Source organism: Schistocerca nitens, chromosome 1, assembly GCF_023898315.1.
Source record: "Schistocerca nitens isolate TAMUIC-IGC-003100 chromosome 1, iqSchNite1.1, whole genome shotgun sequence".
NCBI lineage: Eukaryota > Metazoa > Arthropoda > Insecta > Orthoptera > Acrididae > Schistocerca > Schistocerca nitens.
The window spans coordinates 311,031,913-311,052,925 of NC_064614.1; the positions used below are offsets into that span (position 1 = coordinate 311,031,913).

Here is a 21,013-nt window from a genome sequence, read left to right on the forward strand (position 1 = left end):
TTCAGATACCAACATTTCTGATCATAACCTTTCGTTTATAGTTTTTGACTCTTCTTAGAAACCTCATATTTGCATTGTGTATATGTATATATATATTGCTGTTGCTGGAGTTTTAGCGTCGCATATTTCTCAGTTTTCGGCAGCTGCTAATAGTTAAATGACAACAGATTCGACACAAATGTATTTTTGTTCACGATCTGGATCGTTGTCAGAAAAACATGTTATCCTCTACATTTCGCAATATTCATATTTTATCCTTGATGCATTGCGCCACTTTTCTCGTGTTATCTGAATAGTATCTCGTTGAACTGCCCAGCTCTTTTCCGTCAGTGTGCGCTCAATACCTTAGGAGTCTTCTTTGCTCTGTTTTTGAATAGCATCGCTTAAATGACATGAGGTAATCCGAGTTAGCACCAAAGGAAAATGGACACCTATTTCCAGTAGAGGACGAAGAAACTGCAGAATTCTTCAAACAGACACTTGCCGTTGTTTTTTGTGCCATAGATGATCAAACTACTACTGATACAATATTCTAGACAATCAGTATTTAATCGTACTTATGTTTAAATGAATCCTAAGAACATTGAAATCAGGTTTATTTAAACGTAACAACTGTGCTTCCACCATTCCTGATATAATATTTACATCTACATCTACATTTATAATCCGCAAGCCATCCAACGGTGTGTGGCGGAGGGCACTTTACGTGCCACTGTCATTACCTCCCTTTCCTGTTCCAGTCGCGTATGGTTCGCGGGAAGAACGACTGTCTGAAAGCCTCCGTGCGCACTCGAATCTCTCTAATTTTACATTCGTGATCTCCTCGGGAGGTGTAAGCAGGGGGAAGCAATATATTCGATACCTCATCCAGAAACGCACCCTCTCGAAACCTGGCGAGCAAGCTACACCGCGATGCAGAGCGCCTCTCTTGCAGAGTCTGCCACTTGAGTGTATTAAACATCTCCGTAACGCTATCACGGTTACCAAATATCCCTGTGACGAAACGCGCCGCTCTTCTTTGGATCTTCTCTATCTCCTCCGTCAACCCGATCTGGTACGGATCCCACACTGATGAGCAATACTCAATTATAGGTCGAACGAGTGTTTTGTAAGCCACCTCCTTTGTTGATGGACTACATTTTCTAAGCACTCTCCCAATGAATCTCAACCTGGTACCCGCCTTACCAACAATTAATTTTATATGATCATTCCACTTCAAATCGTTCCGCACGCATACTCCCAGATATTTTACAGAAGTAACTGCTACCAGTGTTTGTTCCGCTATCATATAATCATACAGTAAAAGATCCTTCTTTCTATGTATTCGCAACTCATTACATTTGTCTATGTTAAGGGACAGTTGCCACTCCCTGCACCAAGTGCCTATCCGCTGCAGATCTTCCTGCATTTCGCTACAATTTTCTAATGCTGCAACTTCTCTGTATACTACAGCATCATCCGCGAAAAGCCGCATGGAACTTCCGACACTATCTACTAGGTCATTTATATATATTTATCTGTTTTCCTCTTCCCTTGGAAGATGAACGTCTCTTGGGGAGCTCATACCTTTAGCTAACCGCTTCTGTCGCTGTGTTATTGTTATGGTCTTCATCATCTGTCACTGAATTTGTAGGAGTATGCAATATACGAGAAATGCAACACACAGACTGATAGGCAAACCCATATATTTTTTCCAAGGCTGTTTGTTAGAAGGAAAAAAGTAAAACAGTAAAATCCTTCAAAACCAAACAAAGTACTCTGGAGATTTTCTCACACCCATTTCTCTGGGATCAGGGTGAAAGAATAGACAGATAAAGAACATTTCCCTGTGAAAAGCATTTTTTCGGTTAAATTGAAATACTACTATCCGAGATGACCAAACGTGCCGTCTCGTTCTACTAATGACAGTCTGTCCAGAACGTCTTCGAAAATACCGTAATCAGTTTCTCTACACTCACCTGTCGGTTGATAATTGACCGTTACTTTTAGTAAAATTCATGATTGCTTGTATACAAGCAGAAGTAACCACACAACTTGCGATGTTAGACCGCTGAAAATTCGTGCAATGCGGGTGCATACAAGAGAGACTTTCAAGCAAAATTCGGGCAGTTAAGACGATCAGTAACTCCGTATCTGCTCCTTTGGAAACACTGTGACAAATTTAATGTATTATCTGGGAAAACTCTTGACACTATAGAAAGAATAGTTTTCTAGTTTCTGAGAATGCTTCGTCATGTACTTTTGTAGGCCAGTGTTTCGGCCATTGTTGTACGCGGCCTTCACGAATGCGATGTATTTACCACTGGACTAGTGCTGTGCTCTGGCCTTATGTAGCGTAATTTCATCCTGATTCTCTTCTCTATGTCGTCTACGTCACCATTTGGAGCTATGGGAATATAACAGTACGTCACTATACTGACGTGCACTCTTTTCGTTGACCTCAGCCACTTAGAATACATGCACTATGCGATCAAAAGAATCCGGACACGTGGCTGAAATTGACTTACAAGTTCGTGGCGCCCTTCGTCGGTAATGCTGAAATTCAATATGGTGTTGGCCCACGCTTGGCCTTGATGACAGCTTCCACTATCGCAGGCATACATTCAATTAGGTGCTGGAAGGTATCTTGGGGAATGGCAGCCCATTCTTCACGCAGTGCTGCTCTGAGAAGAGGTATCGATGTCGGTTGGTGAGGCCTGGCATTAAATCGACGTTCCAAAACATTCCAAAGGTGTTCTATAGGATTCACATCAGGACTCTGTGCAGCCCAGTCCATTACAGGGATGTTATTGTCGTGTAACCACTCTGCCACAGGTCGTGCATTATGAACAGGTGCTCTAAAGTGTTGAAAAATGCAATCGCCATCCCCGAATTGCTCTTCAACAGTGGGATCCAAGAAGGTGCTTAAAACATCAATGTAGGACTGTGCTGTGATAGTGCCGCGCAAAACAACAAGGAGTGCAATGCCCCTCCGTGAAAAACACGACCACATCATAACGCCATGTCCTCCGAATTTTACTGTTGGCTCTACACACGGTGGCACATGACGTTCACCGGGCATTCGCCATACCCACACCGTGCCATGAGACCGCCACATTGTGTACCGCAATTGGCCACTCCACACAACGTTTTTCCACTGTTCAATCGTTCAATGTTTACGCTCCTCACACCAAGCGAGGAGTCGTTTGGCATTTACCGGCGTAATGTGTAGCTTATGAGCAGCGGCTCGACCATAAAATCCAAGTATTCTCACCTCCCGCCTATCTCTCATAGAACTTGCAGGGGATCCTGATGCCGTTTGGAATTCCTGTAGGATAGTCTGGATAGATGTCTGCCTATTACACATTACGAACATCTTCAATTGTCTGCGGTCTCTGTCAGTTAACAGACGAGGTCGGCCCATACGCTTTTGTGCTGTATGCGTCCCCTCACGTTTCCATTTCACTATCACATTAGAAACAGTGGACCTAGGGAGTGTGAAAATCTCGCGTACAGACATATGACGCAAGTTATACCCAATCACCTAACAACGTTCGAAGTCCGTGAGTTCCGCGCCCCTTTCTGCTCTCTCAGTATGTCTAACGACTACTGAGGTTGCTGTATGGAGTACCTGGCGGTAGGTGGCAGCACGATGCACCTGGTATGAAAAACGTATATTTCTGAATGTGTACGGATACTTTTTATCAAATAGTGAACGTATTACAAAGAATGGATGTACTTACGTACGTGTATATGCTTGCAGCTATGTTCCACATCTGCAGCTGAACCACTAGATCGGTTTCAACCAAACTTCGTACAAGTATCACTTAACGTCTGGAAAGAATCACTCTGGGTTAATAACCACGTACCTATCAAACGGGCGGGGGTTGGGGTGAAAAAGTGGTGTAGTTCACGATGCGCGAGTTCACATACTTTATTCACCAGTTATTTGAGAACGAGAGAACCAGTTATCTCCAATAAACTTTAAACATAATTTCAATCCTTTCCAAAACTTTTTCTCGCTGACAACCCTCAATAAATGATGAATGGATACACGTTTATCGCTGTGCGTGCAGTACAGTTGCATCACAAAGCATGATGTTTTAATTTATTGCTTCTTCATTCGTTATATGCATGAAACATTTTTTAACCAGCATTGACATATGACAATTATTAAACCTACAAAAAATGTCATAGATATTCAGCTGCGTGAAAATAAAACTACAGGGCGAAATTAGCTAGAGATACAATCGAAGGATGTGTACAAATGCGTGTGAAATATGTTAAGTATATTTGAAATACATGTGACATGTGCGCACTCTGTGCGCACTCTAGTGCCGGCCGCGGTGGCCGTGCGGTTCTAGGCGCTCAGTCCGGAACCGCGGGACTGCTACGGTCGCAGGTTCGAATCCTGCCTCGGGCATGGATGTGTGTGATGTCCTTAGGTTAGTTAAGTTTAAGTAGTTCTAAGTTCTAGGGGACTGATGGCCTCAGATGTTAAGTCCCATAGTGCTCAGAGCCATTTGAACCTTTTTTTGCGCACTCTGGTAATGTGTGGGTACAAAGACCCTCCTTAATGCCTCTGCCGATTTCAACGAAACTTGGTACAATTATTACTCACTACCTGGAAAGAAATACTGCAAACGTAAATCAGCAATCTCCTATTGGGGGGTGAGGGGGAGGTTGGATGATAACGTGGAGAGAAGAGGGGGAGCAATACCTGGACAGACGGAGACAGGGAAGGAAGTCATACACACGGATATGGTGTAGGAGGAGATGGGCAGAGTTAGCTTGACCACGAACTGACAGAGAAGGGGATGAGGAGGAGGAGAAGGACAGAGAGAGAAGGAGAGTAGAAGATAGACAGAGAAATTGGAGAGGATGAATAGGCAGAGAGGGGAGCGGGGGGAGGAGATAATAAATAAGTAGCCGGGCAACGACCGGTATAAGCTAGTTAAAAGAATAAAAACTACAGTCAATAAAAGAGGTCAGACCACGCATTTTCGATCCCACTATCACTTCAAAATAGAGTTCAATGACATTCGTAACAAACTGGATTTAGCAGCAGGATGAAGTGGCTCTATTCAAGATCTGAAGGCAAGCCATCACCTTGCTGAAGGACACTAGCTAATGCTCTATTAAAGCCGATGACGGCAGAGTCACGTATCCAGGACATTTTTTTTCTCATGGCAACAGCCGTGGAAGCGACGTAGTTTCTGTAAAGGTGTTTTGTGCTCAGTATGACGGAGGGTTGTCGACAGCGCTGGCAGGGCACTTTTGCCGAAGGAAACTTCTTTCGGCCTCTAATGTGTGATGCACCGTCGTATGAAAGGGCAAACCTCTGCTTTGTGGCGAGGAGGAGGGTGTGAAGCCAGTGTGTGGCGGTCCGAGGGTGAGGCGCGGTGGCGCAACCGTCGCGTGACCGCGTCCACGTCCGCGCCTCCCCCAGACGGATGGTGTGCGGCGAGGACGGGCGAGAGCGGCCGGCCGAGGGAGGATGAAAAAGGCGAGGCGCTTTTCGGCGAACGCAATCGAACAGAGTGACGATAATCGATCAGGCGGCGCTCTCCGTCGCGGTGTTTGTCGCCCTGATGGCGGTACAAAGTACTTCGGTCACGCCGCGCTGCACTCTGCCGCCGAGGCGTTATCCCTGCAACGTCGTGGGCGTGTCGCGGTCTCATCGCACACACGGAAGCACCGCCTACAACTCGATTGACTCCAGGCAGAGTAATGAGCTTTCCTCCCTCCTCGATCCCACGGGGGGGGTGATCAACAGAATAGGAAATTACATTGTATAGAAGGCCTAGAGCCTATTCCGGAGGGTGGACTAGTACAAATCTCCGTATTAAAGAAATTACTGTGTGAGTAATTGTCGAAGAAAACTAAAATGTAGCTTATCGATTCCGGATATTTCACCCCGTGACGGTACATCAAATATCAATATAACTAGCTGCTACTACTCCCTTAGGAAACATTTCACTTTTCTTTCCCATTAATTAGTTATCGACCCATCTCAGGCTTCAGATGAGGCATACCGAAGTCATACTCTCATATTTGTACCATGATGTTAGATACTAAAGGCTGCTTCTTACTGACAGTAAGACAGGAAACATATTAATGTATCGCCTTTTATATGGTAAGTTACGACGACAAATGAATTTCTTCTGTTATTGGTATGGGCAGTTATTGTATTAACATGCAACTAAAAGCTTCCATCGTCATCGCCTTCCAATGCAACTGCCTATCAGCCTAAGAACCAGGGGCTACTCTTTATTCGTTATCATTTTCGGATAATCTGAGTGTCAACAGAGACTGGTCAGCACCTACCACGTGCTGTAGAAGTGATGTACACTAAAAGCGTCTTCCCTGTGTATGCATGTAATCGATTAAAAAAATTACCTACAGAAACCTTAAAGTTAACCTCAGTAAATAGCACCAAAATATTTCTTTGATAGATTTCCGGCGGTTAATATAATAATTGCAAGCACATTTAAGAAATATGGTTAAAGTAAAGGAGGGGAGGGGGACGGAGACTGGATGACAAGCTGTGCTGAGTGATCAGATGATCTCAGTTCAGCCGAAAGGAAGTAAAGAAATTAGTTCTATCGTGTTGCTTGCTACGTAAATAAAACATAAAGCAATGCATTAGTTTCCTATCTTCTTGTCACAGTGAAGCAAACTCCAGTATCGAGTGGCTTATTAGAATTATATATGCAATTTCTCTTTGTCTCACCTTAAGATGACACTGAAATTACTCGAAAGCTATTTAATGAAAATAAAGGAATATTCCATTTGTGAGAGCTCGCAGTGATCTGTATATCTAATTCGTAAAATAGCCTGATATTGAGATATAACCTACGTGAACCTTATCACAGGATTTTTATATGAAATCATTTTGCTTTAGGCTGTTAAAACACTATTTATCGCAAATGAAGTTTCAAAACGTGTTCATTTTCAAGCATTGAGGGATGTTGTAGTAACTCACTCAGTAATACAAAGCTGTGACATGTTGTGTAAGAGGAACTGCATGTGGTGTTGTGAAATATCTGCTCTTCCACATACCATATACATTAGAAAGCTGCTACATGAAATTAGAACTTAGTGTTTATATCATTAATTTACCAGCTGTCTAACGCGCACGATATATGGAAGAGGAGATAAATTTACACCACCACATGCAACTGCTCTCACACAGCATGTCACAGCTTTATATTTCTGACTGGGTTACAACTTTTCACAATGCTTGAAAATTACTACGTGTCGAAGCTGCATTCGCAATAAATAGTGTTTTAACAATGTAAAGCGCAATGATTTCGTCTAAAAATTTCACGAAGTTTGTGGACCTAGTCATCATCAAACTTATCTCAGGTTATTAGCTTATGTCTTTTTTAGTTTATTATCCGTGGACAAAATAAATGCCTAGGAAAGAATTAATCATGTGATGTGTCCCACGTTACTGATGTCTTAGCGTACTTCGGTGTCGTTCCGTGTAATACAGAAACGTTTTGCTGACGCACTTGCCCACTTTTTGTAAATAATGAGAAGAGTGGCTTACTATTATTTCAGTAAGCACCTAATTCTGTTGGCCATACCGACTTAATTTCATCGTTCTATTACACCGGACATCGATTATCTCATCTCCTGTACCTAGTCCTGATAGGGTGCAGCACTTTATCATCAAGAACTGCAATACGGTATTCCTCACGCTATCGTACCGTCGACACTGTCTTACCTCTCCGTGAAATGAAGTGTAGATACCACGATTCTATTATGTGTAATTTGTGGGACTTAGTATACTGAAATGTAAAACGGACTGTGCGGGAGTGCAACGTGCTAGACAGGAAGTTTGTATGTGTCTGTGTGTGTGATTGTGTGTGTGTGTGTGTGTGTGTGTGTGTGTGTGTGTAGAGGGTGAGTCAGGAGGAAAGATACATGCTCTGAGGGATGATAGTATTGGCGATTCTGAATGAAGCAAACTTCAAATGAACATACGCACTTTCCTTAACTCTATCAGATTAGAGCCGTTTGGAAATCACGGGCATCAGTCGCAGTCCTTCATCCCCAGCACCCACATTCGAGTTCCACTTCCTCCATTAGATTACTATCTGTGGAGTTGGATTAAGAACGAAGTCTACAAGTGCAGAGTGGACATAAAGTAGGAACTTTTCGCTCGTATTTTACACCCACGTGCTCACGTAAAGGACCGTAGGAATGAGCTCGTATCAGCAACTCAGCAGCTGTCTACAAGAGCTGCAAAATGAATTTGACTTGACGGTGGTCTTCTTGAACATCTTGTAATAAAATAACACGTTAGATCACAATTCTCCATTTACTATCACTTGCGTTTGACCTGCTCCCCATTATTTTAATTAGTTTTCTTGGAAACCGTTAAGAATAGGACGGTCAATAACGTTTTTGTTCAGAATCACAATTCCTATCACCCCTCAAAGCAGGTACCTTACCTTCTGGCTCCTCCTCTTGTGTTACGTCAAGGAAAGGGTTTTGATTTTATTCTGTCACCACTTCAATACTGGGTATTTGAAGAAGCTTCCATTTGATCTGTGGCAACTCTTTTAACTTTCTAAATGACACGGTTTATTAACAGTCTGTGTTGTTCCGTGAATTTGCATTTGTTGTATGTGTTTTAAGCAACCTTGTGTATGTGTTCTAGAAGTGTCCGGTTCTTGCGTTTCCCGAACAGTGTATGCAGTGGCGAGTCCAGACTAGCGGGCGAAGCCGTGATTTGAATTCTGTCTCCCGGTGTGCCACTGGGAAGCGAAATGATTGTGTTATGCTGAAGCAGCTGGTCTTCCTAAAGGTGCTGTCGTATTTTTCCATTTTTTTTCAGTATAACGCAGCACTTGGAGACCTAATAAACTGTATTAATGCCACAAATGAAATTCAGTTCCCCATTTCCCGGTCCTTCTCCTCCCAAAGCTACCACTGACAGCTGGTCACGAACCACACGTGTTTTTTCGTATTCATGTTGTGAAAATCTACACGGTTCATATCAGTGTATCTGCTTTCGTTATTTGTCGTGCAGCTATGAAGATGGCCGTTGATGACAAGGCTCGATAATGTACGGATATTTACGAGGGCTATTCCGAAAGTAAGGTCCGATAGGTCGCGAAATGGAAACCACGGTAAAAATCAAAAATGTTTTATTTGCAACAGTTAGATACACCTTGCAGCTACTTATCTCCATAGTCGCCGACCCGACTTAGACGTGTATCGTAGCGTTGTACCAACTTTCCCATACCCTCGCTATAGAAGGCAGCCGCCAGTGCTCTCCGCCAATTCTCTACGCTGGCCTACGGCTCGTTGTCTTGTGCCGAAATTTTGTCTTCATAACCAGCGGTTCATGTGACCTGAGCTGAAACTCAGAGGGAGACAATTACGGGCTGTAGTGTGGGTAATCTCACATTTCCATTTGAAAACGATGCAGGAGCATCTTCATTGCCCCTGCAGAATGCGGCTGAGAATTGTCTTGAAGACGAAACAGCACGACAGTTATGTAATGTTAGCTGCATAGCTTCAGGGGAAATTTCTCACCAGGCCCCCGTACTTGGCGGCAGACACTATTTTCTAGACATCTTTACGCACTCACTGCGAGCTCAGAAATGAGAAGAGCGACGTGATGCTAACTGGGGTTATACTAGAGACACTACCCAACACATCTGTGCAAAGCTTTATCGGATTTTCATAGTCGTTTCCATTTCGTGACCGATCGGACCTTACTTTCGGAATAGCCCTCGTATTAGGGACCATTGACTGGATAGTGACAGAGAAATAGGAAATGCCCATGGTATAAAATATGTGGTGTTACTGATATGTAGATTCTTATGTATTACTTCAATAAATCTATTGAAAAATGACTGTTGGAGAAGTCAGACATTTAAACTGTTTCGCTATATTCTGTATCCCTTCCTCGGGATTTTTGATTCTCTGGTTGTAGAGCATAATTGCAGATACGTGTCAAGTGTTATTTCATTTCGGATCACACACGCATACATTATTATACAAACAAAAGATCTGCCACACAGCGCTTATTAGTACGACTGAGACTGTGGAGCGCAACTTGCCTGCCATAGCGCGGCCCGACGCTTCCAACGTAGCTGGAGCTGGCAGAGAGAGCCGAGTCCGGGATGGCTCCAGACTCCAGTCCCAGGGGAGTGTCGCAGTCACCTGCGGGCAGAGCGGAGGCTACAGTTAGACACATTATCTGAGACGTAAGCATCCTTTACGTTTGGTCACCTGCTTGCAATGCGAATACGCATATCATAATCCGAAACTGATACTTTAGTCGTGGAACAGATAATACGTTCATCCATCTGAAATAAAAGCTAATGGTCTATGGTGGTAACAGATGGAGTATACGGTAAGACACATCACAAATACAATATGCAAAGATAATTTTTTCCAGCTCTTTGGTCCAATCTTTATATATAGGGTCATTTTTTCAACCGTGTGCAAACTCTAGGGATTGAGGCGATGAGAGAATACGGAACAATAAAGGTCTAATGAACTTATGTCCGGAAATGCATGTTTTCCATGCTAGAGGCCATTTATTCAATCATATCAGTTACAGTATGCATAGGTTCCTCCTAGTGGGTGGTACTGTTGCTCATACTTCATTCCCTATCGCCCCCTCTTGCCGTAATAACTGGTAATGTTGTGTCGGATTAACTTTTATTGCTGGCTCACCTTGTAGTGGATGTGATACTGCGTTGTACACAATCGTTTCGTATTCGAATCGAGAGCTTGCAGACATATTGTGTACTTACGAATAGGCAAGTGACAACTAGAGGCGGGCAGAAAGATTGTATCAGGAGATCTATAACCGCTGACAACAACCGCAGCATTCAATGTTTGCAACGGGTTTCCCCATTTGTCTGAGACAACACCGTTTCAGAAAGCAGGAAATCATCAAGGTCATGCCCGAAATGTTCGGATACCAGACTTGGAGGAAAATGTGATTAACACTGTGGAAGGAGTGTCAGTACCAGGCAGTTGGCCCGCCAGTACAGGGTAAACCAGACAACCGTGTGGAACATTCGACAAGACAGCTGTTAGTACCCTTACTGCTAAAAGCGTGTGCAGGGCTTACTAGCGACAGACTTTCCACATCGGAAGCAGTTTTTTCACTGGTTTCTTCACCACGCAACCACGATTCTGGGATTTGTGTCCGTCTTCATATTCACAGATGAGGCCACCTTTATGCTGAATGGTATCTTCAACTTTCATAACAGTTATCTGTGGGACAGTATGCAGAAGCCCCATGGTATGGTGACATCGAATCATCAGCATCGAAGCAGCCGAAATTTTTGAGCCTGCATCGGTATTTTTGGACTAGTATTCCTTCCACATCGCCTAACAGGCCGGCACTGTCGACGTTTCTTGCGGTTGACTTTGTCTCCCATGTTGGAAGAAGTTCCACTGACGATTCGAAGGGTTATGTGGCTGCTACATGATGGTGTTCCGGCCGATCTCGCTGTTAAACGTCCGGACGCATCTCAATCGTGTCTTCCCTGGTCGATACATCAGACGAGGGGTCCATTTGCATGGCCTGCTTGTTCACCGGATCTGAACCCGTGCAATTTCTGGTTACGGGGCCATCTCAAACGTGTCATGTATGCTGGGCCCATTCAATATATGGAGACACTGGAGCAGCGTGTTGATTCTGCCTCTGACACTGTTCGGATGCAGCCTGGCATGTGTGAACGTGTGAGACACAACGTGCCACGGAACGCATACGTTTGCGTTGAGGCACATGGAAACCATGTTCAGCACATTCTGTAACTGTGGTTCTGCATGTTATAGCACTTAATAGACCGCAGCCTCTGTAACAACGTGTGACTGAATTAATGTTCTCCAGCATTGAAACAATGCATTTCCGGTCATAAGAGTTCGTATACGGCGGAAAAAAACACCCTGTACACGTTTTATAGTTACCCATAAAATGAATTATTTAAGCAGACCGATGTCTTGTTTTTCTTTTCTTTGTCAGTACTTTCTAAACAGTTTCCGTTTATTACTCTCCAAGTTCAAGAGGACAAGTAAGAACTTCTCATTTACTTGAGCAAGACGGGCGGTCTTTCGAGTTGTGTTTTGTTTTAGTTTTCTGACGCCTACGTGCAGACGTTTCTGTGAACATAACGGTACAGATATCGTTAAGATTTAAGTGTTCAAAATACACTATTGTACGTGGAGAAGAAGATTCAGGAAGCATTTTGAGGTCAATTTATTGAAGCCCGTTAAAAACGAACGGGTAAAGATTAGATGAGAGAACAGACGTCGGAAAACCCTTTCCCGAATAGGGGGCAGACTAGTGAGATATCTGACATGGCATCCTGAAAAAATGAACTTGTCACTGAATAAGAAGTCGAGGACAAACACTGTAGAGGTATAGAAAAATAAAAAAAAGCAGATTATAGGTAATATTATGTATGGTATTTGCGTAGGTGGAACATATTAGCACGAGGTAGGAAGAAAATGAGGGTGAAATTAACATCATTATGGCAGACTGGGAATTTTCGAGAATCTTCAAGAATTTATTTGTCTAAAAGAACTACTTCTTCTGATCATTACTGAATTTAAAGGAACTGACATACATGTGGTTAACCTGTGTTGTCCTTTTACTCCTGAGACCTGATACACATCTATTGCAGGCAATATCTACAACTGTAATTACTATACTTCGCTGCGTAATCTTGGTAGTACTGCACGTTTCTTTAATTATGGTTACAAAATAGTATTGTCGACTGTAGTGGACGCTGGAGTTTGTGACACATTATACAGCACAAGTTACTATACATGAGTGGTAATTATCATCTCTCATTTCGAATACATTTCGTTTGTGATTGTTGATAAATGACTCTATCTGTCACCTTATTACAATTTTTTGTAAACAAATTAGGTACTACGATAATACAATCATGTCCTTAAAGGGTACAGATCATAACTCAGTCCAGAAGAAATATTATATCTTCTTTTGGATGGAGACGTGTCAAATCTTGAAGTCAGTGAGGAGAAGAAGAAGGACCATGCACATTTGCCAGATGATGCGTTGCTGCAAGATGATATTCCTTCCCCAAGTGAACAGAAGAGCTGGAGCGCTAAGAATTCCGATGGTGACGAGACTTCTTCACAGAATTGCGGGATGTTTCGGGAGAAAAGTGAAAGCTGAGTGTGAAATCTTCTTGTAAGCAATTTCATACTGTCCTTGTGATTTTAGAAGTGTTTTCCATGTTTTGCTTCCAACTGTCAGGATCGAAGGCGCCCAGGCTACCCTCTCGCACACAATAACCACAGAATAGAATGAGAGGCATATAATGGATTATTTTCACCAATAATTTGACATGCCCTTTTCTAGGTAACGGTTAAGTTGACCAATATGAGATAACTACAGCAGACTGTCTGCCAAGGAATTACAGGTATTTTTGGGGCAGCAGTACTAATGTACTGTTTTGGATACACTAGAGTTAGAATGTCCTTGGGTTAAACAAGTCGCGTTATTGCATTTCTGAAAAAATGAGTCTAAATCGGTACTTCGCCATTAGAAGTCATTTGAAGCTGATAGACGATAACGCTATAACAGAAGAGAGTAAACGGAAGGAAAAATTGCGAAAACTTGGGCCACTTTTGGAACGTGTAATGAGAGCATGCCTGAATATGCCTCGAACTCCAGAAGTGGCAGTCGATGAACAAATGGTCCCGTGATCCATGTACAGTAGAACGATTTATTAAAAAATTTTAAAGGAACACACAGCCGTTTGACTCTTTCTCTGTTTACTTAAGTACAACTCAGGTTTCAGCCTTCTATGCCATTTTCAAGTATTTTATTTTACTTCTTTAGCAGGACACTTAACATGTTGTCAACTCAAGTGTCTAACAGTATTTGTTAAAGACATTAAATCAAATACTTGAAAATGGCATAAAAGGTCACAACCTGGGTTGTACCTAAATAAACAATAAAACAGTCAAATGACATCGTGTTCCTTTAAAAATTATTGTATGACTGCTGCTCAGTAATATCGAAAACGATTTATTAAGAGGAAGCCAAATCTTGAAAGACTTAAAAATTTTGTGTTGGCTTTCTCTTTAGAACTAGTACTTGACTTTGAGGTTTATTAGCGCAAAGGAACGTTCCCAGAGGCGACCGCTCAACAATTATTAAAATAAGGAACAGGAGCCTCCGCAGTCCTCAGGCTTCACCCGAAGCTACCAGAAGGAATGCATCTGTTCCTTGATAGATATTTTACTTCTGTTCCTTTACTAGAATCATTGGCTGAAAAAGTCTGACAGCCACAGGAAAAATAATGATGTCAAGAGTACCCAGAGCAGTCCATCTGACTGTAGTCTTTCAAACTGGGGACGTGGATCTGTTGAGAAGAGAGTGAGAAAAGACAAACTAATTTCTATTTAAATGGTATAGTCAATAGCCAGTCATAGCTGCATCGACCAAGACTGGAAAACATCAGATAGGATACACATACAGGTTTCCCGTCCAACAGTAATCGGCGGCTACAATAAAAATGTGGGTACCATATACTTGAATCACAGGATAATGAATTTTTATAGGATCTGAACCAGAACCAGAAAAGGGCTGCAAAAACTACTTTTCGCTTCATAGATAGGGAAATCGCAAATAACTGGATTCAGTACAAGAATGGCTTACTTAAGAATGATGAGCCAAAGAAGATAACCTTGATTTAGAACTATGAATTGCAAGGCATTTTTAAGCCGCCAAGATGATCAACGTTCTGAAGAAGAGGATGTGAATTAAACTCCTAAAAGGCAAAGACTGTTGCCCTCACACTCACGCTCACCTACAGTAGCCCATTTGCCAAAAATGCATGAGTCGAAGCATAGCGTGAGGTGCAGAACACTGGCTGCATGAAGAAAACCAAAATAAAGTACCAAGGATGTTGCAGTTCCCCTGTCCAACATCAGAGGACAACTGTTTCTCTGGCTGGCCGGGGTGGCCGAGCTGTTCTAGGCGCTACAGTCTGGAACCGCGCGACCGCTACGGTCGCAGGTTCGAATCCTGCCTCGGGTCTGAATGTTTGTGATGTCCTTAGGGTAGTTAGGTTTAAGTAGTTCTATGTTCTAGGGGACTGATGACCTCAGAAGCTAAGTCCCATAGTTGTCAGAGCCATTTTTTGAACTGTTTCTGTGTGTTCATCGGAAATGAATTTGTGTCAATGTGTGTCTTCTTTTCAAATTTATAATTAATGTTTGATGCAAGTAACATTTACCTAATAAAACTGTATTTTCTTAATTAAAAGGCCATTTTTGACATATTCACTCTCATTATAATACTTACTTATACTTATTGTAATCGAATTTCTTGAAAACCATTCATTAAAAAAAAAAGAATTCTAATACTTCTGTAAACTTCCTTTCATTATCCTCTGTTTAACAGATACTTAAAATTGGTTTCAGAAAATTTCATGACATTTGCTGCCAGGGCTCAGGAGGATATGACAGAGACATGGCTCATATGTTGGTCTGACAAGTAGAAAACAAATGAATCATTGAGTAATACGATATATTTACTTTTGCAAGAAGGAAATAGGATAGTTTCAATACCTCCATTTGGCAATGTAATAAATGAGAATAACCATATGAAACAAAACATTAAATGCGAATCGTAATTGTTCCTGCCAAGAAAAATTATTTACAAATTGCTACGAATAAGTCCAGCTTCAGAAAATGTGGGGAAGTAAGCAAGGCTAGCTTCCAGCCGCCACCAGTTTTTAGACACAGAGTAAACTGCTCTGTCTTTGCATCGAGGGTGTAGCGGTGACGTCACGCCGTGCTGTACAACACTGTTCATCCTCCAAAGAAAGCTTGTGCTGTAAACGTAACGTTATCAACAAGTAGAGGTTACTCAGAAAGCATGTAACGTCAATTTTCATCAAAATTAAACGCATGCATTTAGAAATATTAGTGTTCTTACTATATGCTTACGGCCAGCAGGGAACAGCGTAGTGCAACAGTAACGTTTTTGTCACATAAAGCAAGCAGTCCTCCTGCATATTTAGAAACATTTTTCATGTTGAGAAAGATTTTCTTAAGTTAATGATTTTCACCATACAGTATACTGTAATAACCTGCCTCGGCGTAGATCTATTAGTACGAGTATATGACACAGTATATAAATTCGTGTCATTTCGGAATATTGTAGTCAGTACTACAGTTGTAGAGACATATTTATGAGTTCTTTCAGAGCCCGTAGCCGACCATATCGCGTAGGGCCTACTTCAGAAATACTTGTACCTTTGTTTTGCAGCCTCGGATGATATTTTTCACTATCGGGGAATGACCCGCGAATGATACAAAATTGTGAATCCACAGCAGAGAGGCAAATGGAACGCTATGATTGATTTAGTTCAAATGGCTCTGAGCACTATGGGACTTAACATCTGAGATCATCAGTCCCCTAGAACTTAGAACTACTTAAACCTAACTAACTGCCCGAGGCAGGTACGAACCTGCGAGCATAGCGGTCGCGCGTTTCCAGACTGAAGCGCCTAGAACCACTTGGCCACAACGGCCGGCTTGATTTAGTTGGTCGCATAGACCATGAATGCTTGAATTGAAAAGCGAGCTCCCACGCGTTGTGTGCGGGTGCCCCGTCCGCTGCGCCAGATGAAAGTTGCACTTCTCGCCGTCCAGAGGGAAGTCGTGGAGATACAAGGACGCCCTCACTGCGCTACTCTGATCTCTGCCTCGCCAAAACGACTGCTGTGTGCTACCCTACAAATTTCTTCAGCTTGCTAGATGTCGGAAAAATCTACTCGAATTTCTGTCCAGTAGCTTTTGAGGTTCCAGTCATTTCGGACGCCACTTATTTCGCTGAATGTAACATTGTATTTCAACGCCGCAGTTAGGATTAAATAAGTAATTATCTCAATCAGTGATACAGATCGCTACAACTTGGAGTAAGAAGGCAGTTCCCACGACAGGAACGAAGGCAGTGAGCCGTGTGGCGCTTAAAGTGCGCTAGTGGAAAGGGAAGACCGAGCATGTCGTCAGAGCGTTCCCAACTTAGCGATCTTGAATGCTGGAACTTCCAGATATTTAAGTGCGAAATTGCTACCTTTTTTGTATTAAATATTAATCATTAACATCCATTTTTCTCAAAATGTATGCTAGCGGCAGTCTAAAAGCTTTTACGGCTAGATCAGACACTGGCATAGAAGGCTGAAGCCTGAGTTGTACTTAAGTAAACAGAGAAAGAGTCAAACGGCTGTAAGAGATTCAGGAAATGAGTTCAATCTTTTATCGATCTTGCTTGCGCTTTTCATTCTGTTTGTAAGATAAGTGTCCTAAAGGTTTGGCCTTACACTTTCGTTGCATACAGTACGTGTGATCGAGCAACAGACATAATTTCACATGCTTTAAAATATAACTGCACAGTTCATTATTGGCAAACCCATTTAGTAAACTTATTCCTCTTTTTTTTTTATTTTAACCAATGTTTCCCAAAACAGCACATCGTAACTGTAACAATATATGCACATTTCTCCAGTGTACAGATAGTACGGTTTCAGCGTTGCAAGCGTCACTTACCATTCGTTAAATATAAAACATCTTTGATCTTTTGTTTTCTCCAGTGTGCAGATAGTATAGTTTCAGTGTTGGAAGCGTCACTTACCATTCGTTAAATATAAAAGATCTTTCATCTTTTGTCTAGTAATTCAGCATGTTTCTTCCATCTCAAATTTTCCGCTAGCAATATTACTAGAAATCTTGTATAAGACGTATATTCATGGCTTCGTCTCCTAATTCCAAGCCTTATGTTGCTTCATTATTTTGTTCTTGTATCTCTGAAGCTCCTTCATACCATTACGTTCTGCTTTACCATCATACTGTCATCTCGAAGCTACCTTCGTCCCGTTGTATTGCAACACCTGAACAGAAGACGTGAAATGTCTGCCAGTAACCGTAGTCATGTTGAACAAACAATGTGTTATTTTATGCTTACTTGTTCAAAGAAATATATTCCCTTTACATGTCTGTGGATAAACATAAGATGTGTAGGTTTCACACAAACCAATATTTAGAGGCCTACCACTACATATGTGTAGTTTTCAAGGAATTACTTAATGTAAAAAGCACGGCAAATTACAGTCGTGAACTTTTGAAAGCCAGGAGAGCTACTTGGACGAATGAAGTGCGGCTGTAGCATACTTTTCCTTGAACGTGAACCTTCTGCGTGTCTCTTCCGACACCCGTGCACTGCTATCTCTTACAGCTACAGGCAGATTCCGAAGGCTGTTTCAGTTAACTAAAAACTTTGACGTTAGCTACTGATTAAACCGTTGATCAAACAAAACTAGTGGTAGAGGAATTTTCCGCTACAGATTGTATGTTCCTTCTACAGGCAACGTTTCCTAATGCATTGTAAGCTCACGCTGTATAATTAAATATTCGCATTTCGCGTGAAATTTATGTGTTGCGTAGTACAGCGAATATCATTTTATTATTCCGTGGACATAGGTGATTAACAGACTCGTAATAAAACTCGAACTCTTAAACATAAAATGTTGCATGGAAAGAAGAATCGTATACCATTCAAACTTGTTTTGAGATTTTTGTCATTAGTGTATTTGACACGCAGAGAAGTGCAGCACGAAAGAACCCTTTCATTTAGGTCAGTACGATACAGCATTTTGTCCTCAGGAAGTAAGCGTTGCGCGTGGTAAGCACCGGTTACAAGTCGCGGCTTAGCTGGGCTTGGTGTGCGCTGCCGTGATCTCTCCCGCAGTTCCCCAACCACAGGCCTCCTCCCCTCCTACCTCACTCCCCCCTCCTCCAACATACCCACCGGCCGCCCAACTCACCCCACCCTGCTTTGCCTTTCACTCCTGATGCTCCTCCTGATGGCTGGGTTTTCAATTTGCGATGCCATCAGATAATGGATATTGGAACATTCCTACGGGCCCTTTCTCCCTGACACCTAATAAATAATCTCCCATCAAGAGATTCCTTCACTGTCTAAAATAAAAAACCGGTGTGAATGTTTAGTTTTATCGCGAAAAGCAATTACATTTCTAAAAATAAACTAATTATACGAATAAAAAATGAGCGATGCAAATTCACCAACTGTAGTCTTTTATTGAGTTTCTCTGAGTGTGATTGACAAATTGAGTTGTCTCGGAATTTGAAAGCATTGCGCTTTTGCGTGATTAATTACCATATTTCAACGGATGAGAATTCCTTTATAATGTATTTCCAGTGTAATAAACGAAATTAATGGCAGATGCGCTAAATACCTTGCAGCGGTTCAGTCTGAAGGGGAACAGTGATGAAAATATTTCCTCTAAAGCGCAGCAGCAGCTTGAAACAGTTTCTCACTCAGTTCACGGAAGTTAAAACTAATTCCAGCGGACATAAAGGTCGATAGTCGGCCACTGAATGTTTTCAATGATTTGCCCTCTATAAACTTCTGTACAAAATTTAAGACGAAAGTATCATTTCCCTTAAGTATCACTGCCATGTAACACAGCTCGATGAAACTTAGATCGTAATTAGAAAGAACTGCTACAGTTTAGCACAGAAACGGAGTGAAATAATCAGACATGACACTTTTATTCAAAGACAATAATTGTAGCGGTGTGATCGCATGGACACTGCAAATGTCAGGACATGTGTCATAATAGGGTGTGTGATCACCACGGCAGAGATAAATGCTCAGCAACGTGTTCGCATTCTGGCCACAACTGTGGTAAGAAGTTCTTGTGACAGGACGTTCTATCTCTCCATCAGCTTGGATAACGGCTGCTGGACGTTTGTAGATGCATGTAGACGTTCTGCAGTATGTCTCCATACGCCATCTCACACGGCACTCGATGGGATTTAAGGCGGGGAACGGGAAAGTCAGTCCATTCGCCCGAGTATCCTCTCGTTCCAAGAGTTCCTCCAGCTACGCATTTCTATAAGGGTGGCGTATTGTTATCCACAAAAATGAAGTCAGGGCCGAATGCGCTCCTGAAAAGACACACATGGGAGCGCAGTGTCACAGTAAAGTTAACCGGTGAGTTTAAAGTTTTAAAAGATTTGGAGACCATTATGCGCATTCAACATTATGCCCCCCTACACCATAACACCTGGACCACCGAAACGATCGTATCCGACAATGTTCCTCCGTGTATTACGTGTTGCCACCTCTCGTCGTATGATGGTACGTCCAGCATTATGCTTGTGTTGTGAGTGACATTATGTTTGGACTAAACTGTATCAATAGGTAACTTTAACATTTTGTCACTTCCGCGTACACTCTTTGATTGAAAGTACCCGGACACCCCCCAAAATAATACGTTTTTCATATTAGGTGCATTGTGCTGCCACGTACTGCCAGGTACTCCAACGACCTCAGTAGTCATTAGACAACGTGAGAGAGCAGAACGTGGCGCTCCGAGGAACTCACGGACTTTGAACGTGGTCAGGTGACTGGGTATAGCTTGTGTCATACGTCTGTAAGCGAGAATTCCACACTCCTAAACGTCCATAGGTCCACTGTTTCCGATGTTATACTGAAGTGGAAACGTGAAGGGACATGTACAGCACAAAAGCGTTCAGGCCGACCTCGTCTTCTGACTGACGGAGACCGCCAACAGTTGAAGAGGGCCGTAATGTGTAATAGGCAAACAATATCCATACCATCACACAGGAATTCCAAACTGCATCAGTATCCACTGCAACTACTATGACATTTAAGCGGGACATGAGAAAATTTGGATTTCATGGTCGAGCGGCTGCTCGTAAACCACAAATCACACAAGTAAATGCCAAACGGCCCTCGCTAGGTGTTAAGAGCGTAAACATTGGATGACTGAACAGTGGAAAAACGTTGTGTGGAGCGACGAGTCACGGAACCGGATGTGGCGATCCGATGGCAGGCTATGGGTATGGCGAATGCCCAATGAACGTCATCTATCAGTGTGTGTAGTGCAAAAAGTAACATTCCGAAACAGTGGTGCTATGGTGTGGTCGTGTTTTTCATGGAGTGGGCTTGCACTCCATG

General features: G+C 42.4%; 1 protein-coding gene across 1 annotated transcript in view; it reads right to left on the bottom strand.

Annotated features, from left to right (window-relative positions):
- LOC126244582 (discoidin domain-containing receptor tyrosine kinase B-like) overlaps positions 1–21,013 on the bottom strand; it is a 457,485-nt gene that overhangs the window by 282,593 nt on the left and 153,879 nt on the right. The window contains exon 3 of the mRNA XM_049948255.1: positions 10,062–10,164. Within this exon, the coding sequence (XP_049804212.1) occupies positions 10,062–10,164 (103 nt within the window). The remainder of the gene's footprint in view (positions 1–10,061; positions 10,165–21,013) is intronic.